Here is a 26,611-nt window from a genome sequence, read left to right as displayed (position 1 = left end):
TACAGATTTTTAAATGCAATAATTTACTCGCATTTGATGAACTGTGTATCGGTATATGTAGCTCTATGTGTATATTGCAATACATCATTGGAAAGGTCTTTTAATTGCCTGTTCAACCGTGGTAAAAGTTTTTTTCCCGTGGGAAAGGGCTGGCCGTGAGGCCGTCTGGAGCCGCCGTCGGTGCAGATCTTGGTGGTAGTAGCAAATACTCCAGCGAGGCGAGGCCCTGGAGGACTGAGGTGGATTCCCTGGGCATGGGAATTCAGCACTAGGAGCACTGGCAGGAGGTGAATCCGAAATAGGCAAAACAGGACGGTTTGATCAATTGACGCCAATATATTTACAGATTTTTAAATGCAATAATTTACTCACATTTGATGAACTGTGTATCGGTATATGTAGCTCTATGTGTATATTGCAATACATCATTGGAAAGGTCTTTTAATTGCCTGTTCAACCGTGGTAAAAGTTTTTTTCCCGTGGGAAAGGGCTGGCCGTGAGGCCGTCTGGAGCCGCCGTCGGTGCAGATCTTGGTGGTAGTAGCAAATACTCCAGCGAGGCGAGGCCCTGGAGGACTGAGGTGGATTCCCTGGGCATGGGAATTCAGCACTAGGAGTACTGGCAGGAGGTGAATCCGAAATAGGCAAAACAGGACGGTTTGATCAATTGACGCCAATATATTTACAGATTTTTAAATGCAATAATTTACTCACATTTGATGAACTGTGTATCGGTATATGTAGCTCTATGTGTATATTGCAATACATCATTGGAAAGGTCTTTTAATTGCCTGTTCAACCGTGGTAAAAGTTTTTTTCCCTTAAACATATTTCTCTTAAAGCAATCGGTTTTAAAATTAGGGATTTTTTTATTTTTCTTTTATGCACTGTACATCGTACGGATACGCTATGTTATATTGCAGTATATCATTTGAAAGGTCTTTTTAGTGTCTATCCAACCGTGGTAAAATTTTTCAGATTTACCAAAAAAAAAGTGTTAGTGAGTGCGGTAGGGCTCACACTGATGATGAAAAAAAAAAAAAAATTACATTTTCTAACTCCTACTTGCGAACCTAACCTACCAGTGAAAGAATTTTTCCCCTAAGTCCAGTAGTTTCCGAGATATCCGTTTTTTTTTTGGTTTTTGCTTCGCCATTTTAACACCCCAACCCCTAGAACCATCGTTTTGAAATAGTTGAAACATTTTTGTGCCCTGCATCGACCTGTGAAAGAATTTTTCCCCTAAGTCCAGTGGTTTCCAAGTTATCGAATTTTATTTTTTTTTTAGTTTTTCCCACTTTAAAAATTCCAGCCCCTGAAACCATCGTTTCTCAAATTATGCAATAACTTCAGTATATCAAAAGCCGATCTTTTAGAAGGTATTTTTCTAAAGGTCCTGTCTTCTAGTGACGTTGGATACCACTTTGACCCATCTTATTCTATGCCCAGCAAAAATCCGTTCACTTTGCAAAAAATTTCCATTTTCCAGCATGAACAGTAAAGCAGGTCATCAAGGATTGTATTCATTAAATTCAATATATATATAGGCTCAAAGGCCCAAGGCTTCAACGGTTTTCTTCCATTTCTTTCTATCTTGTGCTAAGTTTTTCCACTCTTGTACCCGCAGCGACTTCAGATCTTCTTTTGCCGACTCCAGCCATTTTCTTCGGGGGCGCCCATCTAATCGCGCCATTTCCCAGGGTAGAAATAAAGTTAATAACATCTACTACCGCCATTTGCCCTCATCAAAATTAAATCAATATTATTACTCGGGCCATTCCACACACCAACCTCATATTAGGTTGATATAATCTAATCGCGCCATTTCCCAGGGTAGAAAGTTAATAACATCTACTACCGCCATTTGCCCTCGTCAAAATTAAATCAATATTATTACTCGGGCCATTCCACACACCAACCACATATTAGGTTGATATAATCTAATCGCGCCATTTCCCAGGGTAGAAATGAAGTTAATAACATCTACTACCGCCATTTGCCCTCGTCAAAATTAAATCAATATTATTACTCGGGCCATTCCACACACCAACCTCATATTAGGTTGATATAATCTAATCGCGCCATTTCCCAGGGTAGAAATGAAGTTAATAAAATCTACTACCGCCATTTGCCCTCTTCAAAATTAAATCAATATTATTACTCGGGCCATTCCACACACCAACCTCATATTAGGTTGATATAATCTAATCGCGCCATTTCCCAGGGTAGAAATGAAGTTAATAACATCTACTACCGCCATTTGCCCTCATCAAAATTAAATCAATATTATTACTCGGGCCATTCCACACACCAACCTCATATTAGGTTGATATAATCTAATCGCGCCATTTCCCAGGGTAGAAATGAAGTTAATAACATCTACTACCGCCATTTGCCCTCGTCAAAATTAAATCAATATTATTACTCGGGCCATTCCACACACCAACCTCATATTAGGTTGATATAATCTAATCGCGCCATTTCCCAGGGTAGAAATGAAGTTAATAACATCTACTACCGCCATTTGCCCTCGTCAAAATTAAATCAATATTATTACTCGGGCCATTCCACACACCAACCTCATATTAGGTTGATATAATCTAATCGCGCCATTTCCCAGGGTAGAAATGAAGTTAATAAAATCTACTACCGCCATTTGCCCTCTTCAAAATTAAATCAATATTATTACTCGGGCCATTCCACACACCAACCTCATATTAGGTTGATATAATCTAATCGCGCCATTTCCCAGGGTAGAAATGAAGTTAATAACATCTACTACCGCCATTTGCCCTCGTCAAAATTAAATCAATATTATTACTCGGGCCATTCCACACACCAACCTCATATTAGGTTGATATAATCTAATCGCGCCATTTCCCAGGGTAGAAATGAAGTTAATAAAATCTACTACCGCCATTTGCCCTCTTCAAAATTAAATCAATATTATTACTCGGGCCATTCCACACACCAACCTCATATTAGGTTGATATAATCTAATCGCGCCATTTCCCAGGGTAGAAATGAAGTTAATAACATCTACTACCGCCATTTGCCCTCGTCAAAATTAAATCAATATTATTACTCGGGCCATTCCACACACCAACCTCATATTAGGTTGATATAATCTAATCGCGCCATTTCCCAGGGTAGAAATGAAGTTAATAACATCTACTACCGCCATTTGCCCTCATCAAAATTAAATCAATATTATTACTCGGGCCATTCCACACACCAACCTCATATTAGGTTGATATAATCTAATCGCGCCATTTCCCAGGGTAGAAATGAAGTTAATAACATCTACTACCGCCATTTGCCTTCGTCAAAATTAAATCAATATCATTCATCGGGCTGCTATTCCACACGCCATTCTCATATTAGGTTAATACCAGGGCAGATATTAAGTTAATAAAATCTAATACCGCCATTTACCTTCGTCGATATTAAATCAATATCATGGGCTATCCATCACACACTAACCTCACATTAGGTTAATATAATCTAATCGCGCCATTTCCCAGGCGCGATTAGAAGTTAATAACATCTGCTACCGCCATTTACCTTGGTCGATATTAAATCAATATCATTAATCGGGCTATTCTACACACCATCCTCATATTAATTTTTAATAATTACTCGCGAGATTCAATTCATTAAATTTAATATTTTGAAATCAGTTCACTTTACAAAAAATTTCAGTATTCCAGCCCGAAGAGTAAAGCAGGCCATCAACGATTAAATTTATCCAATTCAATATTTTGAAATCACTGTGTGTGTGTGTGTGTTTTGTTTTATGGCACTGGAACTAAGCCAATTAGCCAGAACAAATGTGTGAAAGTTATAAGGAAAATGCTTCAGTTAAGTATTAATTTTCACTTAATGCGTATCTAATATTATCTTATATTTAATGAACAACACATATTGAAATCACTTCACTTTAGAAAAACTTTCAGTGTTCCAGCCTGAACAGTAAAGCAGGTCATCAAGTTATCATTAAATGATCGGCTTTTGACTAGCAGTATACACACTGTCGATAGTTTGCCGGAGGAGTTGGGCTTTAGAGGCATATATCCCGCATATATGTACTCTGATTACATTTTGTTTCGATTACCTATGAAACGCTTACTACTTATTGTAAACCAATCGTTTAACTGTATTTAATTGTACTTGTTTGTATTTTCTATGTACATAATTGTGTTTTATTATATTTAATTGTATTAAAAAGGTATTAAATTCAATATTTATTATAATTAATAGTATTAAAAATAAGAAATTTAGTAATTATTACGTACCATTTATATTTTAAATTGAGAGTTCCAAAGTGTGCCACCTATCCAAAACTCTGTGAAGTATGGCTGAAAGTATTGCAACAGTAATTCACAATAAACACGAACAGATGGCGCTTATATTTATATAATCTAGTACAATTTAATATGCTTTGATATTTGAATTTAATACGGTTGGAGCCATACGAAAGCAAAACTATAGGCCGATCTTTTTAAAACGGATTTAATTCAATATTTCGAATATCATATTAAGTTTTAATAATTACTCGCGAGATTCAATTCATTAAATTTAATATTTTGAAATCAGTTCACTTTACAAAAAATTTCAGTATTCCAGCCCGAAGAGTAAAGCAGGCCATCAACGATTAAATTTATCCAATTCAATATTTTGAAATCACTTCACTTTAGAAAAACTTTCAGTGTTCCAGCCTGAACAGTAAAGCAGGTCATCAAGTTATCATTAAATGATCGGCTTTTGACTAGCAGTATACACACTGTCGATAGTTTGCCGGAGGAGTTGGGCTTTAGAGGCATATATCCCGCATATATGTACTCTGATTACATTTTGTTTCGATTACCTATGAAACGCTTACTACTTATTGTAAACCAATCGTTTAACTGTATTTAATTGTACTTGTTTGTATTTTCTATGTACATAATTGTGTTTTATTATATTTAATTGTATTAAAAAGGTATTAAATTCAATATTTATTATAATTAATAGTATTAAAAATAAGAAATTTAGTAATTATTACGTACCATTTATATTTTAAATTGAGAGTTCCAAAGTGTGCCACCTATCCAAAACTCTGTGAAGTATGGCTGAAAGTATTGCAACAGTAATTCACAATAAACACGAACAGATGGCGCTTATATTTATATAATCTAGTACAATTTAATATGCTTTGATATTTGAATTTAATACGGTTGGAGCCATACGAAAGCAAAACTATAGGCCGATCTTTTTAAAACGGATTTAATTCAATATTTCGAATATCATATTAAGTTTTAATAATAACTCGCGAGATTCAATTCATTAAATTTAATATTTTGAAATCCGTTCACTTTACAAAAAATTTCAGTATTCCAGCCCGAAGAGTAAAGCAGGCCATCAAGGATTAAATTTATCCAATTCAATATTTTGAAATCACTTCACTTTAGAAAAACTTTCAGTGTTCCAGTCTGAACAGTAAAGCAGGTCATCAAGTTATCATTAAATGATCGGCTTTTGACTAGCAGTATACACACTGTCGATAGTTTGCCGGAGGAGTTGGGCTTTAGAGGCATATATCCCGCATATATGTACTCTGATTACATTTTGTTTCGATTACCTATGAAACGCTTACTACTTATTGTAAACCAATCGTTTAACTGTACTTGTTTGTATTTTCTATATACATAATTGTGTTTTATTATATTTAATTGTATTAAAAAGGTATTAAATTTAATATTTATATACTTAATAGTATTAAAAATATTAAATTTAGTAATTATTACATACCATTTATATTTTAAATTGAGAGTTCCAAAGTGTGCCAGCTATCCAAAAGTCTGTGAAGTATGGCTGAAAGTATTACAACAGTAATTCACAATAAACACGAACAGATGGCGCTTATATTTATATAATCTAGTACAATTTAATATGCTTTGATATTTGAATTTAATACGGTTGGAGCCATACGAAAGCAAAACTATAGGCCGATCTTTTTAAAACGGATTTAATTCAATATTTCGAAAACCGCTAACATTTTATGCACTTCCATTCGCACGGTTATGATGCAATAAATTCAGTAAAATGTGTAAGCGTTCGCTTTTTGTATAATGGATTTTTTATTATTAATAATATCAAAAATTAAAAAAGAAAAAAAGGAAGGCAACAACATGCGGTGTTCCCAAGCGGTCACCCATCCAAGTACTAACCGCACCCGACACTGCTTGACTTCGGTGATCGGACGAGAACCGGTATATTCAGTGTGGTATGGCCGTTGCCGATTATAAATGAAACAAATTGATATCAAAATGAATTAGGTGAGCAAATTATACAAACGATTAAGGACAGTTATGCTTTTTAAATCTTCTTTACCTACCTCTCCTACGTGAAATTAAACTTATGAGTTCTTCTCATCATATCAACTTGGAACATTAAATATATAATTAAGTATTCTAAATGTGAAAAAGATATCCTAAATATTAAAGGAGTAATTGGACTAATATATTCGAATTTTTAAAATTAAATGACCTTTTCAGTGCCACACACAAATTATATCTATTTATGTAAGAAAGTTCATATCTCCGATCAAGACTCAATTTTACCGAAAATATAACAAAATAAATCATATATAAATTCTTTGAAAAGTGAGTAACGGAAGTGAATAAGAGTGCTTTAGAAGAAATAATCTTACACACTCAGATATTTGTGGTTCTGAAAAGAACCGTTTTATAATATATTTTATTTGTTTACGCCCTTTCGCCCCTGATTCTCCTGGCTAGCTGAATGTCCTTTGGCATAATAGTGACTCTCTTGGCGTGAATAGCGCATAAATTGGTATCTTCAAACAAACCTACCAAATATGCTTCACTCGCTTCCTGTAAAGCCATAACTGCCGAACTCTGAAAACGTAAATCTGTTTTAAAATCTTGTGCGATTTCACGGACAAGACGTTGGAAAGGTAGTTTTCTGATAAGTAATTCAGTACTTTTCTGGTAACGTCTAATTTCACGAAGAGCTACGGTACCTGGCCTGTAACGATGAGGTTTTTTAACTCCTCCAGTGGCAGGTGCACTCTTACGAGCAGCTTTGGTTGCTAACTGTTTACGTGGCGCTTTACCACCAGTAGATTTTCGGGCTGTTTGCTTTGTACGTGCCATTATTTCTCGCGTGCGTATACCGAGTTTTTCGTGCTACCTACCAGCTTATATACATAGGACATATGTGGCGATAAGGGAGGGGCAATCTTAATTTTTATTGGTCCACTAAATAATTTTTAATTGTAATCTTTTTAATACCATTGGTCGGTTTTCAATTTGGAGGCATGTCAATGACTGAAATTGCGGGTATAAAGCCTTAGGCATAGGCAGTTGTTTTTTCCAGAAAGTCGAAACTAATTTTACCCTAAAAATGACTGGACGTGGAAAAGGTGGTAAAGGTTTGGGAAAAGGTGGCGCTAAACGTCATCGTAAAGTATTACGTGATAACATCCAAGGTATTACCAAGCCTGCTATCAGAAGACTAGCTCGTCGCGGAGGAGTAAAACGTATTTCTGGTTTAATCTATGAGGAAACGAGAGGTGTATTGAAAGTATTTTTGGAGAACGTCATTAGAGATGCAGTTACCTATACTGAGCACGCCAAAAGGAAAACAGTAACTGCTATGGATGTTGTATATGCACTTAAACGGCAAGGTCGTACGTTATATGGTTTTGGTGGTTAATTGCTATGAATATGATTCTTAAAACAACGGTTCTTTTCAGAACCACAATTTATTGCAAATGTATAGAATTTCATTATTTACTATCATTCTTAAAACAATTTTAATGCATAGAAATTCATGCACGTACGTGTCACGATACTGACAATCTTTACAATAAAATCCCAAGAAAACTGTCTTGTCTGGTAAAAACTGGTAATGTCTCCCGCATAGTATCCTTAAATATACTTCCCATCGATTGAAAAAACCAATGTGTCCCTTCTAGCTATACATACCGTCTTATACGAAAAGTTTTCATGAAAGCTCGTTCTATACTTAACGATATTTTAATGATGAATTGAAAGTAGTTCAAATATGCATGAGTTATCCCATTATATTATTTCAAAAACTAACAGAAATATTTTGATACTTATGAAATATATGTACATACGTTTGCCTATTGCTCGTTACATTTAACGCGTATTATAATTCAGCAAACGTATATAATCTACTTCTAAAAACAACGATACCGAATAGAATACTTTAAACTCACACGTGAAATATTGTGTGGCCCTGAAAAGGGCCGGGTTGTATAAAAAGGGAAAATAGTACAGCTCTTAGGCTTTCTTTTCTGTCTTCTTAGGTAACAGTACTGCTTGTATATTAGGCAAAACTCCACCTTGGGCAATGGTAACTCCTGAAAGCAATTTGTTTAATTCCTCGTCATTTCTTATAGCTAACTGTAAATGTCTTGGAATTATACGGGTCTTCTTGTTATCTCTCGCTGCGTTTCCTGCCAATTCCAAAACTTCAGCAGCTAGATATTCCATAACAGCTGCCAAGTATACAGGAGCTCCGGCACCAACTCTTTCGGCATAATTACCTTTCCTCAATAGACGATGAATACGACCTACCGGAAACTGTAAACCAGCACGATTTGATCGGGACTTTGCTTTTCCCTTAACTTTGCCTCCTTTACCACGTCCAGACATCTTTTAGATTTCTACTTGTGTTAATTTACCTTGGATATCAAGTAAAGACTGATCCCCTATAAAGTTAAATTGGCGATTTTTATATTATTTCTCAGACCAATCAGGTTTTCAGACCTATCGGTACGCAGGCAAGAGCTGGTGGGAGGGGCTTACGCCGTATTACTCATTTTATTATAAAAAAAAACTGAAAGTCGCGGAAGCTAGTTTTCGTCCGACTTTCAAAGAGTAAACGTCAATTTATTCGCAATGCCTCCTAAGACTAGTGGTAAAGCTGCTAAAAAAGCAGGAAAAGCTCAGAAGAACATTTCCAAGGCCGATAAGAAAAAGAAACGTAAGAGGAAGGAAAGTTATGCCATTTACATCTATAAAGTATTGAAACAAGTGCATCCTGATACTGGTATTTCCAGTAAGGCTATGAGTATCATGAACAGTTTTGTAAATGATATTTTTGAAAGAATTGCTGCTGAAGCTTCCCGTTTAGCTCATTACAATAAACGGTCAACAATTACAAGCAGAGAAATTCAAACCGCCGTACGTTTATTACTTCCAGGAGAATTAGCTAAACACGCCGTTAGTGAAGGTACCAAAGCTGTTACTAAATATACAAGTTCTAAGTAATTATAATATTTCCTTTTATAAATATAACAAACGGTTCTTTTCAGAGCCACAATTTTATGATTATGTGAGAAACGTTCAAATAATCTAACAACTAAAGAAGCTAATCGACTTCAAATTATTTTTTAACAAATATATAAATGCAAGCTGGTCACTCGATTGACTGAATCAGGTCGATTTGTATTACCAAGTAAAAAATTAAACCGGGTTAAAATTCTGTTGGTTCTACAATAGGTTTTAAATGGAAATTTAAAAATTCGGGACGCACCTTCGCCAAAATTTAGAGTCTGACTCACAACCAAAAAATAATTTCCAACTTCATGACCTGCTTTATATCCAGGCTGGAACACTGAACTTTTTTGTTAAGCCAATGGTTTTTTACGCCTCCGCCTAAATTTTGACTGACTAAATCAAAAATAATTTACAACTTCATGACCTGATTTATCTCCAGGCTGGAAGACAGAAGTTTCTTGTAAACTCAAGGTTTTCGGAATAGTGAATTTAATCTGTTTGTAAATTAATCTGCCTTCGATATATTTGAAACGATCGTATGTTTATTACTTCCGGGAGAATTAGCTATATACGCCAACAATGAAGGTACCGAAGTTCTAAGTAATTTTAATACTTCACCTTGTAACTACAACAAACGGCTCCTTCACTTTTAACAGTACTTATTGCTCAATACGTTCAATAGTTTCGTATGTTTTCTACGTTTTTGCGTTTCACAAAATATCTACTATACCTATATTTCGATTTTCGTTTTAGAAGGATGAGAATTGACACTCACAATGACTTTGTTGTTTTGCTATATTAGTGTAAAAACGTTCAAGATGGGAGGGGTCTATTTGAAAAACAAATATGTGTTTTATCGAAGTAATATTAATTGAAAAACAACAATAATTCAAATATAAACTGCATTAAATGTGATGGACGTAGTAGAAATTTCAAATTTGGGACTGAATAGATTTAATTATGAAAAGTAAAAGACAAGTGAATTATCCCATTAAAAGTAGGATTAAATATGGAAGTTTAATTAAACTTATAGTTCATTAAACATAATTTGTTAAACTTATTGTATTATTGTGAATGCTTATTCTTTGTTATTTTAACCTAATGTAAGTGTAGTGAACTCTTAGCCAAATAAAGTACTGTATAAGATAAACAATAGTGTTTGATATTGCATGATGATACAGGATATTTTTTTTTATTTTGTACCCATTATTAAATTTAATTTAAACACTACAAATTTGGAACTATCCTTAACATATGAAACATCATGACTGTCGATTATCAGCAACGAGGGTAGACATGCATAGTTAGATACGTATTTTACTCTGATACGGTTGATGTTTGCAATGTCTTGTATGGTGATTGCAAAAGCAGATAGTTGAAAATTTGTAAAAATAGTCTATATGGTAGATTTTCCTTATATATTGTTCAAATATTGAAAGGTAAAAGGCCAACAACTGGTCAGAAAGAACGTACCTAGTTTTTTGAGCCTTCCTAACAAGCTTGGGTAACCAGTTTTTGTATTCTTTTCCAATTTTTTATATTATTTAAAGAACGTTTTAAAGATTTTTCACCCTTTCTTATTTATATCTCGTTTTAAAAATAAAAAAATACCGTAAAAATGAAGTTGAAACACACACACATCTGGAATATTTGACTTTCTCGATTTTCTACTTATCTACAGTTCAGTTTACCGTCCGGCCGACATTCGTTAAAAACCTTCGAAAATTTTGTAAGCGTTTAGTTTTTAGTAGACGGTGAGACTCGCAACTGGAAGGTTGACCATAGTATCACAGTCTATTTTCCTGCTTCTTGGCTTAGGTCCGAGCGACTGACGTCAAACAGCTACCCCAACCCAATCCAGTCGGCGGTAAACTGAACGGTTTACGTTGACTGAATTGTTTTCATGTAAGAAAAATCAGGATATCTCTGATTTAGTCTTTTTCAAGACTAAAAAAGACGATAAAACTGTTATTACTAATAAAATTGCAGATTTAATTTCAGCTTCCAGTCCAATAAGACGAGAATTCCCACTACACAGGAAATTATTCAAGAACAGAAGCTTCAGGCCCACCTCAAGGAGAGGTGGACCCGCCCAGGATAAGGAACAGTTACAAGATACCGAAATAGGACAAGTTGAAAACTCAGTAGAAGAAACCACAGCAACAATGGCTTCCAACAATATTGAAATCATGGAGGAGGAACCCTTCCAAGCAGTTAAATGCCAAAGAAGAAATTCCCACGAAAACATCGCAGGAGCAAGACAACGACCAACTACCAGCGGAACGGTTACAACAAAAAACCGTTATCAAGTTTTAACTACAGTCGACACGGAAGAAGCCACTCCAACAGCCAGCAACAGGAAAGAAAGGGTACCTCCCCTTGTCATAGCAGGACAAATAGGGAGTTACTCAACTTTCATAAAAGAAATCACGAAGTTATTGGGGCACAATAACTTTCAGATATCACCGTCCGGAAAAGCAGGTACAAGGGTGTACCTTAGGTCCAACGAGGACTACGAAAAATTAAAACAGGACTTCATCTCAACATCTACGGCCTTCCATACCTTCACAAAGAAGTCTGAAGTTACGAAGAAGATTGTCATGAAGGCGGCTCCAGGAATGGACCTCGACGAGGTCGAAGCCGATCTACGAGAGCAAGGCATAATCGGAAAGGTTACAGAACTCAAAACCAGGAAGCCAGGAGCACAAAGTAGCTCCTACCTACTACAAGTCGACAAGCAGCAAGACTTAAAAGAAATAAAGAAAATTAATGGAGTGCAAAACATCAGAGTGAAATGGGACGCCTACTCCAAACCTTCCAGGGCAACGCAGTGTTACAACTGCCAGGAGTTCGGACATTCAGCCAGAAATTGCTTCAAGCAGCCCAGATGCATGAAGTGTGCTAATGGACACCAAACAAGACACTGCCCTCTACCGAAAGGACAGATAAACAAAGTAAAGTGTTGCAACTGCCAGGAGGCACACACTTCCAATTATCCTATGTGCAGCAAGCACATAGAATATCTCGATAGACAGGCAACAAGAAGAGCGAGGAACCAGCCTCAGAAGACAGCTCCACCAGCGCCCCATCCTTCAACATTCAGGAAGATCTCTAGTGGCATATCATATGCACAAGCAAGCAAAGGAGAACAACAGTCACCAAGGAATGACGGAATCAAAAGCACCTGGGCGGAAATTAACGAAGTAGTTAATGTCCAAAAAATGACGGCAATTCTTCAGGATATGAAGAGAGAATTGTTACAAGCAAAATCATTTGCCGAAAAAGCAATGGTTTTCATGAAGTATGAAGAGATCTACAATGAACCATAAACACCTGAAGATTCTCCAGTTCAACATAGCATCACTGAGGCTAAGGATCAGCGAACTTCGAGAGACAGTGGTAAGACATAACCCAGATGTCATATGCCTGTCTGAAACAAGATACATGACGGAATCCCAACTTCCAAGAATAACAAACTACGATGGATTCGGAAGAAGAGACGAACCAAACGACAGAGGAGTAGCCATCTATGTTAAGAACAACATAGAATGGAATCAAGTTTTGATAGACACACACCACTTCGAAAGTGTTGGAATCAAAGTAGGTATAGCTAACATTTTCTCAATTTACAGGAAACACTCGGAAGATCTAGCCATAGAAGAACTGGATGCCTTACTTAACTCTGCACCAACCGTAGTCGTAGCAGGAGATTTCAACGCCAAACACACAGCATGGGGATGTATGACGGACACAGCACCAGGAACAACTCTACTAAGATACTGCGAGGACAGAGATAGGATGTTATTCGCTCCAGACGAACCAACAAGGATCAATCCAATAAGACAGCACAACAACTCAACACTGGACCTATTCATCACCAAGGATGTAATAATGGAAGACGTCAGAACATACTTCGAATGCAGTTCGGACCACAAACCAGTAATAGGAAGGATGACATCGAGAGTCGACTTGCCAAGGATAGAACCAGTAGAAAGATGGAGATGGAAAGATGCTAACTGGCCTAACTACAGAAGACAGCTAAACCAAATGGAAATGAAGAGAGAATTCCAATCAACAGAAGAAGTGGAAGAAAAGATCGAAGAAATCACAAGAAGAATCCAACGAGCAATGGAAGCCAACATCCCAAAATCCATGACGAACAACAGAGGACTGATCATCCCAACAGAACTACAGGACATCATCAAGGATAGAAACAAGGCCAGACGAGCATTCCAAAGAACCAGAAGACAGGAATTCAAGGACTACGGAGACATCCTATCCGAAGAAATAAGAGTAAGACTGAGAAGTCTTACTGAAAACCAGTGGCACAACAACATCAGAAGAGCTGAAGAAAACCATGGAAACGTTTGGAAAATGCTGAAGGCAAGAAGAAGAGGAAAACAAAAGATGCCACAAATCATGGACAACGAGGGAACACACTACGACACCCAAGGAAAAGTTGATGCAATATCAAGGAAGATGGCAGCCACTCACAGACAAAACCAGGATATGTCAGATGCAAGAACAAAGAGGAAAGTCGAGCAAGAATACAACAGGATCAGAAGAAGGAACGAGTTCCAAATAGACGAAGAAGACCACATCAGCCCAAGTGAAGTTGCAAAAATCATCAGGAAACTGAAAGGAAGCAGAGCACCAGGACAAGAAGGAATCCACAACATCACCCTCAAGGAACTTCCGAAGAAGATCATAGTACAACTGTACTATATCTTCAAATACTGCCTGGAAAAAGGACATTTTCCAAACAACTGGAAACACGCCAAGATTATACCTCTTCTGAAACCAAGGAAAGATGGAAGAAGACCGGAAAGCTACAGGCCCATATCACTCCTGGAAACGATGGGAAAGATCTTAGAAAAAATCATCTACAAGAGACTGGTGAAGCATACAGAAAGAAGAGGAGTCATCCAAGAAGACCAGTTTGGTTTCAGAAAAGGAAGAAACTGCGAACTCCAATTAGCAAGGATCATCAGCGACACGAAGATAAAATTCAACAGGAAACAGAAGACAGGATTAGCCATACTGGACATAGAGAAAGCCTACGATACGGTTTGGAAGAAGGCACTAATCTACAAGATGGACAAGGCTAGACTTCCACACTACCTCATCAACATCTGCGACATGTATCTATCTAATAGAACATTCCAAGTTTCAGCGGACCAAAAGATGTCGACGATTCAAGAAATCCAGGAAGGAATGCCTCAGGGCAGCATTTTATCACCCATTTTATATAACATTTTTGTTTCAGACCTCCCTACAGATCCAAGGACTTCTACAGCCCTGTATGCAGACGACACAGCAGTGTATGCATCCGGAAAAGACGAAAGAAGAATCATAGATAACATGGAGAGCCACCTGGAAAGAATCACGGACTACACCGAAAAATGGAAAATCAAGATCAACGCCGAAAAAACGCAGTTCATCATTTTCGGCCAGGATAGACGACAACTACGGAACCAGATCACAGTAGGAGACAACAGAATTCAGGAAACAGAGACGGTCAAATACCTAGGAGTCCACCTCGATAGAAAACTCAACTTCCGGGTGCATACACAAAAAACTAAGGTAAAAGCTAATGCAGCTAAAAAACTAATACTTCCTTTCATTTTTAGGTCCAGTCCACTCTCGAAGGCGAAGAAAATTCAGCTCTACCAAGCATATGTTAGGTCGGTGATTCTGTATGCTATTCCAGTGTGGAGCTCCATTGCGGAATCACACTGGAAAAAGTTGGAAGCAACTGAAAACTCATGCTACCGAATCATCGACGGAACAGCATGGGAGGATAGAGTCACGAATGCTACAATCAAGAACAGGTTAGGATACACGCCACTAAGGGAAGTGGCCGAGAACAGAACCAGGTGGTTCTTCAACCAGGCCACTCGAAGACTGCGAAAGACCAGGGATATCCTCGAGAAGAACAGGATCCAGAGGATACACAGATCCACCCATAGACTGATCGACCACCTGATCAGGGTCTAACCAGGCGTGTGCAGGGAAGTAGGTACGTTTGCCGATTTTAGTACCTACAGAAGCAGACGAGGACACCACCCAGGAAAATCCAGGAACCGAAAGGAGAAATCTTCAAGAGCTGGCGGTGCACGAGCGGGACGTCGAGGAAGAAAGAAGGCTAAAATATCTTAAGTTTTGAAATGTAAATATATTAGTATGGCAATAAACGTTTTTATTTTTATTTTTATTTTTATTTTTTATTTATGTAAGCGTTTAGTTTTCGCTCTTCAGTCAGTGAATCGTTACATACCGCATATTAACTTAAGATTGTTTATATCTACAACGAAATGGCAGATACAGAAAACCAATCATCAGCCGCTTCGGCTACGTCGGCATCTGGAACGCCACAAACATCTTCGCCATCCAAAAAGGAAAAGAAGGCAAAAAATCCACGGGCAAAACCTTCTCATCCTCCAACGTCTGAAATGGTGAACAATGCTATCAAAGGGCTCAAGGAAAGAGGTGGTTCTTCTCTTCAAGCTATCAAGAAGTATATTGCTGCAAATTACAAAGTAGATGCTGAAAAAGTTGCACCGTTCATCAAAAAATATTTAAAAGCTGCAGTTGCTACTGGATCATTGGTGCAAACAAAAGGAAAAGGCGCATCAGGATCTTTCAAGTTAGCGTCTACCTCATCGTCGTCTTCTGGATCTGCAAAGCCTAGTTCCGCAGAAAAAAAGAAAGCTGGAGGAACAACTAAACCGAAAAAAACTGCCGCCGCTGCCAAACGTTCTGCTGCAGGCGAAAAGGCAAAATCTGTAAAGAAAGTGACAAAGGCTAAAAAAGCCGCATCAAAGACAGAGAAAAAGCCGGCAAAGGCGAAGAAAGTTGAAAAGAAGTCAGCACCTAAAACTGCGTCATCTTCATCCGCAGTTCCGACTTCTGCAGAGGCCAAAGTAAAAACACCAACAAAAGCGAAGAAATCAAGTAAAGGCAGTCCTACGAAAAAACCAAAGGCACCTAAGCCAAAGACCGCCAAGGCTGCTGCAAGTTCACCAAAAGCTAGAAAAGCTGCTGCTCCTAAGAAGAAGAAGTAATTGGACTAATTAATATCTTCGAATTATTAAAAACAAATGGCCCTTTTCAGGGCCACAATTTATATCTACTTATGTAAGAAATTTCATATCTATGATTAAGAGCAATTTTACTAAAAAATATAAGTTAATTAATTTTAATTACTTTTAGAATCGTATTTGATATTCTCCTTTATTTACTCATTTTTAATACTTTCCATTATTCTTTCGCAATTAAATAAGCTTTTTGACGATTTATGTTGAAGCTAATTTTCATTAATATAAACAGAAATTTTCCTTACGCTATTTTATATTTTTCCATTTGTAAAGTTTCTTTAGTCAAACAAGCTTTTTAACTCAAAAAAGTAACGCCTAATTGTATATAATATTAAAAACGTATCTAATACTTATATTTGTCCACATATTTATTATAAGGTTATCCGTAATAAACAACCTCATTATAAATATATCAGAAAAAAACCTATAACATTAACTATGGTAAGGGGAGATGAATAAAAGTACTCTTAAAAGAAATAACCTTACACAAGCAGATATTTGTGGTTCTGAAAAGAACCGTTTTGTAATATGTCTTCTAAATTTGTTTATGCCCTTTCACCCCTGATTCTCCTGGCTAGCTGAATGTCTTTAGGCATAATAGTGACTCTCTTAGCGTGAATAGCGCATAAATTAGTATCTTCAAACAAACCTACCAAATATGCTTCACTCGCTTCCTGTAAAGCCATAACTGCCGAACTCTGAAAACGTAAATCGGTTTTAAAATCTTGTGCGATTTCACGAACAAGACGTTGGAAAGGTAGTTTTCTGATAAGTAATTCAGTACTTTTCTGGTAACGTCTAATTTCACGAAGAGCTACGGTACCTGGCCTGTAACGATGAGGTTTTTTAACTCCTCCAGTGGCAGGCGCACTCTTACGAGCAGCTTTGGTTGCTAACTGTTTACGTGGTGCTTTACCACCAGTGGATTTTCGGGCTGTTTGCTTTGTACGTGCCATTATTTCTCGCGTATACTGAGCTTACAAATAAATTGCATTTCCCTTTTATACAATTTTATACCTGCGGGCTCAAGAGAGGGGCAATCTTAATTTTTATTGGTCGACTAAATAATTTTGAATTGTAATCTCTTTAATACCATTGGTCGGTTTTCGATTTGGAGGTGTGTCGTGTCAACGATTCACACGATAAAACCATCGTCCGTCGTGAAACGGTTTTAGTAACACAAGTACGTCGACACTTATTTTACCGTAAAAATGACTGGACGTGGAAAAGGTGGTAAAGGTTTGGGAAAAGGTGGCGCTAAACGTCATCGTAAAGTTTTGCGTGATAACATCCAAGGTATTACCAAGCCTGCTATCAGAAGATTGGCTCGTCGAGGAGGAGTAAAACGTATTTCTGGCTTAATCTATGAGGAAACGAGAGGTGTATTGAAAGTATTTTTGGAAAACGTTATTAGAGATGCTGTTACCTATACTGAACACGCCAAGAGGAAAACAGTAACTGCTATGGATGTTGTGTATGCACTTAAACGCCAAGGTCGTACTTTGTACGGTTTTGGTGGTTAATTTATAATAACACCATCAACTTATTTAAAAAACGGTTCTTTTCAGAGCCACAATTAATTGCTTATGTATAGAATTCATACTAAAACAATTTTTCAGGGAAACTTATCAGTATCTGTCTTATTTTTATTTGCTGTGTATTATTCCTAAATATATTTTTCACGCCGAATAGATGAATAAATTCGCTATACATATCATGCCTATGGCCTAGATATAACCAATTTTTTAATTTTTGTTTTGTAGCTACATGAAATATTCCACGAAAGTTGATTGAATGGTAGACTAAAGTGACTGAAATTTATCAGAACACATGCAACTACTTCAAAAAGTCCGTGCGTGTTTTTGTTACATTTAAAATTCAGTAATATGCGTGAAGTAAATGTATTCGTACCTTTAATAAATAAAGTGACAACATTCGTTTCGATATTTACGGCTTTGTGGCTGTTTAGGCCCGACACAAGTAGAAATATAGCACTATGAGCCAACGGGCGGATATAAAGGGCGTAAAGGGGACTATGTTCGGGCGTTTTATGACTAAAACTCAAAATTTAGTAATTGGCCACTTTATTATTAAAGTTGTGTATAATCTACAAAAAGTATTTTGAAATCAACTAACAAGCAGAATTAATATAACTCACACGTGAAATATTATGTGGCCCTGAAAAGGGCCGGGTTGTATAAAAAAGGGAAAATAGTACAGATCTTAAGCTTTCTTTTCGGTCTTCTTGGGTAGTAATACTGCTTGTATATTGGGCAATACTCCACCTTGGGCGATGGTAACTCCTGAAAGCAATTTGTTTAATTCCTCGTCATTTCTTATAGCTAACTGTAAATGTCTAGGAATTATACGGGTCTTCTTGTTATCTCTCGCTGCGTTTCCTGCCAATTCCAAAACTTCAGCAGCTAGATATTCCATAACAGCTGCCAAGTATACAGGAGCTCCGGCACCAACTCTTTCGGCATAATTGCCTTTCCTCAATAGACGATGAATACGACCTACCGGAAACTGTAAACCAGCACGATTTGATCGGGACTTTGCTTTTCCCTTAACTTTGCCTCCTTTACCACGTCCAGACATCTTTTAGATTTCTACTTGCGTTAATATACCTTGGATATCAAATGAAGACTGATCCCCTCAAAGTTAAAATGGCCACTTTTATATTATTTCTCGGACCAATCAGATTTTCAAAAAGATTAGGGCGCGCGCAAGCGCTGGTGGGAGGGTCTTACGCCGATTACTCATTTGATGATAAAAGGCAAATTCAAAATTTAGCTCCGACTAGTTTTCGTTCGACTTTCAAAGAGTAAACGTCAATTTCTGTGTTCGAAATGCCTCCTAAGACTAGTGGTAAAGCTGCTAAAAAAGCAGGAAAAGCTCAGAAGAATATTTCCAAGACCGATAAGAAAAAGAAGCGTAAGAGGAAGGAAAGTTATGCCATTTACATCTATAAAGTATTGAAACAAGTGCATCCTGATACTGGTATTTCCAGTAAGGCTATGAGTATCATGAACAGTTTTGTAAATGATATTTTTGAAAGAATCGCTGCTGAAGCTTCTCGTTTAGCTCATTACAATAAACGGTCAACAATTACAAGCAGAGAAATTCAAACCGCCGTACGTCTATTACTTCCTGGAGAGTTAGCTAAACACGCCGTCAGTGAAGGTACCAAAGCTGTTACTAAATATACAAGTTCTAAGTAATCCCACTACTTCATCTTACAAATATAAAAAACGGTTCTTTTTAGAACCACAATTTTATGCGTATGTGAGAGACAAAAATAATTTATTCGGAATTAGTTAAGTTTCATTTAATATTGAGAGTTATACCGGCAAAAATTAAATTTAAACTGTCAGTTAAAAAAGTAATTGAGAGCAATACTTCCTAAGATTTGACTGGCATTTGCTACGAAGTTATAAATAGTAATTTTTTATCTTTTAGCCATTAATTTATTTAGACCAAAATAAAACTACGTATTGTAGATTCCGAAACGTATCTTTGAACGCTATAAATATAAGTATTCTCATTTGAATGCTGTAAAATTATTTAACCGATCGTTTTTTATATGGCATTAATAAAAATGAACTTCATAATATAATTTTATGTTTATTTTATACAAAACGAATTTTCTGATAATTATTGGTCTTCTAGGCGTGCTATCTTACACTGTGGACTGGAAGGATCTTCTATTACTTTGTCAAAATCTTTCAAGTTGAAAATTACTCCCCAAATTAATTTTAAACTAATTCTATCAAAGTTAGTATATCAATATTTTCTTCCCCGAGATTAATTATATCGCTTTAGGAAGTATCCGGGTGTAACAGTAATCTACAATATACAGGTACGATAGATGGCGTCGCCTACTTTCGTCACCTATCAGAAGGTTCCTACCTGAAAGTACGTTAAGTATTGCTAAAATTGATGCGACAGTAACCTACAATATACCTACCGACAGACATACGATAGATGGCGCCCACTTTTGAAAATCGCACTTTTTAAAATAAATAGTTTTAAATTTATAGTAGAAAAAACGATGTTTTCAGTAATTTTTTTTTAATATTCCCAATTTATTTGGGAGGAAGGGGGAATTCAATTATTATTACTGAAATCATCAGAACTTTTTCTGCAAATATCAGAATGCCGCCTCTCACATCCACCTCAAAACAGATCCGCCCTGATCTAATAATGTTTATTACATTAGAAAAAGTCTATTCTATTATTTAAAAACAGTGTTCATGAGCATCTACACAGTACATGGTTATCAAGAGCAGTAACTAAAGAATGCCATTGTTATAAAAGAGTCATATTAACTTTTATTTCTTTCCGCTCATAGATATATTTTAATTCAGAACTGTTGGCCAGGTAAATATCAAAATAAATTTTAAATCGTACCTTTAACTACATAAATAAATTAATAATTAAATATTTAATAGACAATAACTATATCCTAAGGGGATTACTCTTCTAATTAAATTAAACGAATAGCAGAAAGCGTTTTAAGCGACTGAAAATGCAATGTAATATCGATTTTATTAATGTCTAATTCATTTAGTCTTTATTATTTAATTTATATACATTTATTTAATAATACTAAAAACCGGAATATATTTATTTACATATATTTTATATACAAACTGATCAAATCTAGCGAAGATCCCTCGTGACGTGACGTCACCGGTGTCTAGTCCGACTGGAAAGCCCCATCGATGTCGTAAAAAACGTAAACAAATATTACCGCTAGCCTAAACCGGAACTAGTCTCGGAATACACCTGTGCTCAGAGGTCGCTGACCATAACAATAATATAAACAACAGGTGACGGAAGTATTTGGCAATTGAAAAAAAGCAAACAAATAATTAAAATAAAGTAATTAAATATAGATTAATATAATAGTGATTATGGAAAAAATATAAATTAATGATCAAAATAAAATAAAGCTAAAATAAGAGCAAATATTATAAGCTAGATAATGAGATCAAATTAAATTAAAATAAAATAGAATAAAAATAAAATAATATACAATAAAATGGCATAAAATTAAATCAAATTGTATAAAATAACTCCTACTCTTATTGTTATTGAAACGACAACGACAAAGGTATTTCTGACTGCGAATAAAAATCTAAAATGGTTTGATATCTCGAGCAATACACTTCCAAATGAAAAACTAACTATACAGATATCCAAGTGGAAATTTTTCTCACGTACCGTTAGATGTAGGAAAATTCTGAGTATGGCAAAAGAACGAGCGGCCAATTTTATGTAGGAAATGTGTATTCGCTTGACTCTCGGACCAAAATTGATGCCAATACAGCCGATTAACCAAATTTGAAAAAAATCCAATGGTCTACAGTTGTTTCGATTTTCCGGCAAAACGGTGCATAATTTCTAGTCACATGTTAATTTCTTTTTAATCAGCAAGTCACCCTTAATCGCAATAATTCAAATTTCAAACAAAATTCACACTTTTAATTTTCTCGAAATTTTCAGCGAATACATACATCCAAGTGGAAATTTTTCTCAGGAACCGTTAGATGTAGGAAAATTCTGAGTATGGCAGAAGAACGAGCGGGTCATTTTAAGTAGGAAATGTCCATTCGCTTGACTCTCGGACCAAAATTGACGCGAATATAGCCGATTAACCAAATTTGATAAAAATCCAAGGGTACCCCCTTTGAAAAATTTTTTCCAAATTTTCCAAAAAAAAAAAATTTGTTTAATGTTTTGGTACATGCACTTGGTCCAGCTTATTCCAAAACATGTATTTTTTTCTGATCCCTTAACCCCCGTTTGCCGGAAAAGAGGAAAAATCGAATTAAAAAATCTACAGTTTTTTCGATTTTCCGGCAAAACGGTGCATAATTTTTAGCCACATGTTTAGATTTTTTTAATCAGCAAGTCACCCTTAATCGAAATAATTCAAATTTCAAACAAAATATACACTTTTAATTTTCTCGAAATTTTCAGCGAATACATACATCCAAGTGGAAATTTTTCTCAGGAACCGTTAGATGTAGGAAAATTCTGAGTATGGCAGAAGAACGAGCGGGTCATTTTAAGTAGGAAATGTCCATTCGCTTGACTCTCGGACCAAAATTGACGCGAATATAGCTGATTAACCAAATTTGATAAAAATCCAAGGGTACCCCCTTTGAAAAATTTTTTCCAAATTTTCCAAAAAAAAAATTTTTTTAATGTTTTGGTACATGCACTTGGTCCAGCTTATTCCAAAACATGTATTTTTTTCTGATCCCTTAACCCCCGTTTGCCGGAAAAGAGGAAAAATCGAATTAAAAAATCTACAGTTTTTTCGATTTTCCGGCAAAACGGTGCATAATTTTTAGCCACATGTTTAGATTTTTTTAATCAGCAAGTCACCCTTAATCGAAATAATTCAAATTTCAAACAAAATTCACACTTTTAATTTTCTCGAAATTTTCAGCGAATACATACATCCAAGTGGAAATTTTTCTCAGGAACCGTTAGATGTAGGAAAATTCTGAGTATGGCAGAAGAACGAGCGGGTCATTTTAAGTAGGAAATGTCCATTCGCTTGACTCTCGGACCAAAATTGACGCGAATATAGCCGATTAACCAAATTTGATAAAAATCCAAGGGTACCCCCTTTGAAAAATTTTTTCCAAATTTTCCAAAAAAAAAATTTGTTTAATGTTTTGGTACATGCACTTGGTCCAGCTTATTCCAAAACATGTATTTTTTTCTGATCCCTTAACCCCCGTTTGCCGGAAAAGAGGAAAAATCGAATTAAAAAATCTACAGTTTTTTCGATTTTCCGGCAAAACGGTGCATAATTTTTAGCCACATGTTTAGATTTTTTTAATCAGCAAGTCACCCTTAATCGAAATAATTCAAATTTCAAACAAAATATACACTTTTAATTTTCTCGAAATTTTCAGCGAATACATACATCCAAGTGGAAATTTTTCTCAGGAACCGTTAGATGTAGGAAAATTCTGAGTATGGCAGAAGAACGAGCGGGTCATTTTAAGTAGGAAATGTCCATTCGCTTGACTCTCGGACCAAAATTGACGCGAATATAGCTGATTAACCAAATTTGATAAAAATCCAAGGGTACCCCCTTTGAAAAATTTTTTCCAAATTTTCCAAAAAAAAAAATTTTTTTAATGTTTTGGTACATGCACTTGGTCCAGCTTATTCCAAAACATGTATTTTTTTCTGATCCCTTAACCCCCGTTTGCCGGAAAAGAGGAAAAATCGAATTAAAAAATCTACAGTTTTTTCGATTTTCCGGCAAAACGGTGCATAATTTTTAGCCACATGTTTAGATTTTTTTAATCAGCAAGTCACCCTTAATCGAAATAATTCAAATTTCAAACAAAATTCACACTTTTAATTTTCTCGAAATTTTCAGCGAATACATACATCCAAGTGGAAATTTTTCTCAGGAACCGTTAGATGTAGGAAAATTCTGAGTATGGCAGAAGAACGAGCGGGTCATTTTAAGTAGGAAATGTCCATTCGCTTGACTCTCGGACCAAAATTGACGCGAATATAGCTGATTAACCAAATTTGATAAAAATCCAAGGGTACCCCCTTTGAAAAATTTTTTCCAAATTTTCCAAAAAAAAAAATTTTTTTAATGTTTTGGTACATGCACTTGGTCCAGCTTATTCCAAAACATGTATTTTTTTCTGATCCCTTAACCCCCGTTTGCCGGAAAAGAGGAAAAATCGAATTAAAAAATCTACAGTTTTTTCGATTTTCCGGCAAAACGGTGCATAATTTTTAGCCACATGTTTAGATTTTTTTAATCAGCAAGTCACCCTTAATCGAAATAATTCAAATTTCAAACAAAATTCACACTTTTAATTTTCTCGAAATTTTCAGCGAATACATACATCCAAGTGGAAATTTTTCTCAGGAACCGTTAGATGTAGGAAAATTCTGAGTATGGCAGAAGAACGAGCGGGTCATTTTAAGTAGGAAATGTCCATTCGCTTGACTCTCGGACCAAAATTGACGCGAATATAGCCGATTAACCAAATTTGATAAAAATCCAAGGGTACCCCCTTTGAAAAATTTTTTCCAAATTTTCCAAAAAAAAAAATTTGTTTAATGTTTTGGTACATGCACTTGGTCCAGCTTATTCCAAAACATGTATTTTTTTCTGATCCCTTAACCCCCGTTTGCCGGAAAAGAGGAAAAATCGAATTAAAAAATCTACAGTTTTTTCGATTTTCCGGCAAAACGGTGCATAATTTTTAGCCACATGTTTAGATTTTTTTAATCAGCAAGTCACCCTTAATCGAAATAATTCAAATTTCAAACAAAATTCACACTTTTAATTTTCTCGAAATTTTCAGCGAATACATACATCCAAGTGGAAATTTTTCTCAGGAACCGTTAGATGTAGGAAAATTCTGAGTATGGCAGAAGAACGAGCGGGTCATTTTAAGTAGGAAATGTCCATTCGCTTGACTCTCGGACCAAAATTGACGCGAATATAGCCGATTAACCAAATTTGATAAAAATCCAAGGGTACCCCCTTTGAAAAATTTTTTCCAAATTTTCCAAAAAAAAAAATTTGTTTAATGTTTTGGTACATGCACTTGGTCCAGCTTATTCCAAAACATGTATTTTTTTCTGATCCCTTAACCCCCGTTTGCCGGAAAAGAGGAAAAATCGAATTAAAAAATCTAGTTTTTTCGATTTTCCGGCAAAACGGTGCATAATTTTTAGCCACATGTTTAGATTTTTTTAATCAGCAAGTCACCCTTAATCGAAATAATTCAAATTTCAAACAAAATATACACTTTTAATTTTCTCGAAATTTTCAGCTAATACATACATCCAAGTGGAAATTTTTCTCACGAACCGTTAGATGTAGGAAAATTCTGAGGATGGCAGAAGAACGAGCGGGCAATTTTATGTAGGAAATGTGTATTCGCTTGGGTCTCGGACCAAAATTGACGCCAATATAGCCGATTAACCAAATTTGATAAAAATCCAATGGTCTACAGTTGTTTCGATTTTCCGGCAAAACAGTGCATAAAATCTAGCCACATGTTAATTTCTTTTTAATCAGCAAGTCACCCTTAATCGAAATAATTCAAATTTCAAACAAAATATACACTTTTAATTTTCTCGAAATTTTCAGCGAATACATACATCCCAAGTGGAAATTTTTCTCACGAACAGTTAGATGTAGAAAAATTCTGATGATGGCAGAAGAACGAGCGGGTAATTTTATGTAGGAAATATCCATTCGCTTGACTCTCGGAACAAAATTGACGCCAATATAGCCGATTAACGAAATTTGATAAAAATCCAATGGTATACAGTTGTTTCGATTTTCCTTCAAAACGGTGCATAATTTGTAGCCACATGTTAATTTTACTAATGTCTAATTCATTTAGTCTTTATTATTTAATAATACTAAAAACCGGAATATATTTATTTACATATATTTTATATACAAACTGATCAAATCTAGCGAAGATCCCTCGTGAAGTGACGTCACCGGTGTCTAGTCCGACTGGAAAGCCCCTTCGATGTCGTAAAAAACGTAAACAAATATTACCGCTAGCCTAAACCGGAACTAGTCTCGGAAAACACCTGTGCTCAGAGGTCGCTGACCATAACAATAATATAAACAACAGGTGACGGAAGTATTTGGAAATTGAATAAAAGCAAACAAATAATTAAAATTAAGTAATTAAATAAAGATTAATATAATAGTGATTATGGAAAAATATAAAATTATGATCAAAATTAAATAAAGCTAAAATAAGAGCAAATATAAGCAAGATAATGAGATCAAATTAAATTAAAATAGAATAAAAATAAGATAATATACAATAAAATTAAATCAAATTGTATAAAATAACTCCTACTCTTGTAGTCGATTGAAGTAGATGTTTTCGATGGTTTGTATAATATTGATTGGTATGTTTCTTTAATAAAGTAGGTGTAAGACGTCTTCGACTTGGATGCGATCGAAAGCCTTCGTAAGGTCTATACAACATAGATATGCTGGTCTATTGTACTCGTTGGCCCTTTATGTGATTTGTATTAGTGCAAATACGGCGTCTACGCAGGATCTTCCGGATTTGAACCCTAGTTTTTCATCTGATAAAGTTGTTAGTTCATTGATTTTGTTGGTTAGGACTTTTGTGGCAAGCTTAAGAGCGGTGTTCGGTAG

The 26,611-nt window shown here is 35.7% G+C and overlaps 9 protein-coding genes and 1 non-coding gene across 10 annotated transcripts; 5 read left to right on the top strand and 5 right to left on the bottom strand.

Annotated features, from left to right (window-relative positions):
* Positions 1-6,159: 6,159 nt before the first annotated feature.
* On the bottom strand, positions 6,160-6,278 carry LOC140431416 (5S ribosomal RNA). Its single transcript, XR_011949669.1, has one exon. It is a non-coding gene; the product is annotated as a 5S ribosomal RNA (ribosomal RNA).
* A 423-nt stretch (positions 6,279-6,701) lies between these two features.
* LOC140431380 (histone H3) lies at positions 6,702-7,299 on the bottom strand. The gene has a single exon (XM_072519317.1). The coding sequence runs from the start codon at positions 7,154-7,156 to the stop codon at positions 6,746-6,748; it is 411 nt and encodes a 136-aa protein (XP_072375418.1). The 5' UTR covers positions 7,157-7,299; the 3' UTR covers positions 6,702-6,745.
* Positions 7,300-7,361: 62 nt separating this feature from the next.
* LOC140431385 (histone H4) lies at positions 7,362-7,766 on the top strand. Its single transcript, XM_072519321.1, has one exon. It carries the CDS (start codon positions 7,407-7,409, stop codon positions 7,716-7,718), a length of 312 nt encoding a protein of 103 aa, XP_072375422.1. The 5' UTR covers positions 7,362-7,406; the 3' UTR covers positions 7,719-7,766.
* Positions 7,767-8,257: 491 nt separating this feature from the next.
* Positions 8,258-8,741, bottom strand: LOC140431383 (histone H2A). Its single transcript, XM_072519319.1, has one exon. The coding sequence runs from the start codon at positions 8,684-8,686 to the stop codon at positions 8,312-8,314; it is 375 nt and encodes a 124-aa protein (XP_072375420.1). The 5' UTR covers positions 8,687-8,741; the 3' UTR covers positions 8,258-8,311.
* Positions 8,742-8,870: 129 nt separating this feature from the next.
* LOC140431384 (histone H2B-like) lies at positions 8,871-9,356 on the top strand. The gene has a single exon (XM_072519320.1). The coding sequence runs from the start codon at positions 8,933-8,935 to the stop codon at positions 9,302-9,304; it is 372 nt and encodes a 123-aa protein (XP_072375421.1). The 5' UTR covers positions 8,871-8,932; the 3' UTR covers positions 9,305-9,356.
* Positions 9,357-15,543: 6,187 nt separating this feature from the next.
* Positions 15,544-16,435, top strand: LOC140431379 (uncharacterized). The gene has a single exon (XM_072519316.1). It carries the CDS (start codon positions 15,628-15,630, stop codon positions 16,375-16,377), a length of 750 nt encoding a protein of 249 aa, XP_072375417.1. The 5' UTR covers positions 15,544-15,627; the 3' UTR covers positions 16,378-16,435.
* Positions 16,436-16,906: 471 nt separating this feature from the next.
* On the bottom strand, positions 16,907-17,383 carry LOC140431387 (histone H3). The gene has a single exon (XM_072519324.1). The coding sequence runs from the start codon at positions 17,364-17,366 to the stop codon at positions 16,956-16,958; it is 411 nt and encodes a 136-aa protein (XP_072375425.1). The 5' UTR covers positions 17,367-17,383; the 3' UTR covers positions 16,907-16,955.
* Positions 17,384-17,572: 189 nt separating this feature from the next.
* On the top strand, positions 17,573-17,986 carry LOC140431386 (histone H4). Its single transcript, XM_072519323.1, has one exon. It carries the CDS (start codon positions 17,622-17,624, stop codon positions 17,931-17,933), a length of 312 nt encoding a protein of 103 aa, XP_072375424.1. The 5' UTR covers positions 17,573-17,621; the 3' UTR covers positions 17,934-17,986.
* A 491-nt stretch (positions 17,987-18,477) lies between these two features.
* On the bottom strand, positions 18,478-19,063 carry LOC140431381 (histone H2A). The gene has a single exon (XM_072519318.1). It carries the CDS (start codon positions 19,006-19,008, stop codon positions 18,634-18,636), a length of 375 nt encoding a protein of 124 aa, XP_072375419.1. The 5' UTR covers positions 19,009-19,063; the 3' UTR covers positions 18,478-18,633.
* Positions 19,064-19,204: 141 nt separating this feature from the next.
* On the top strand, positions 19,205-19,681 carry LOC140431403 (histone H2B). The gene has a single exon (XM_072519338.1). The coding sequence runs from the start codon at positions 19,260-19,262 to the stop codon at positions 19,629-19,631; it is 372 nt and encodes a 123-aa protein (XP_072375439.1). The 5' UTR covers positions 19,205-19,259; the 3' UTR covers positions 19,632-19,681.
* The last annotated feature ends 6,930 nt before the right edge of the window (positions 19,682-26,611 follow it).

This window comes from Diabrotica undecimpunctata, unplaced genomic scaffold (genome assembly GCF_040954645.1).
Source record: "Diabrotica undecimpunctata isolate CICGRU unplaced genomic scaffold, icDiaUnde3 ctg00000715.1, whole genome shotgun sequence".
Classification (NCBI taxonomy): domain Eukaryota; kingdom Metazoa; phylum Arthropoda; class Insecta; order Coleoptera; family Chrysomelidae; genus Diabrotica; species Diabrotica undecimpunctata.
The sequence above is the reverse complement of the archived record's forward strand: the minus strand, read 5'-3'. Positions and strand labels throughout refer to the sequence as shown.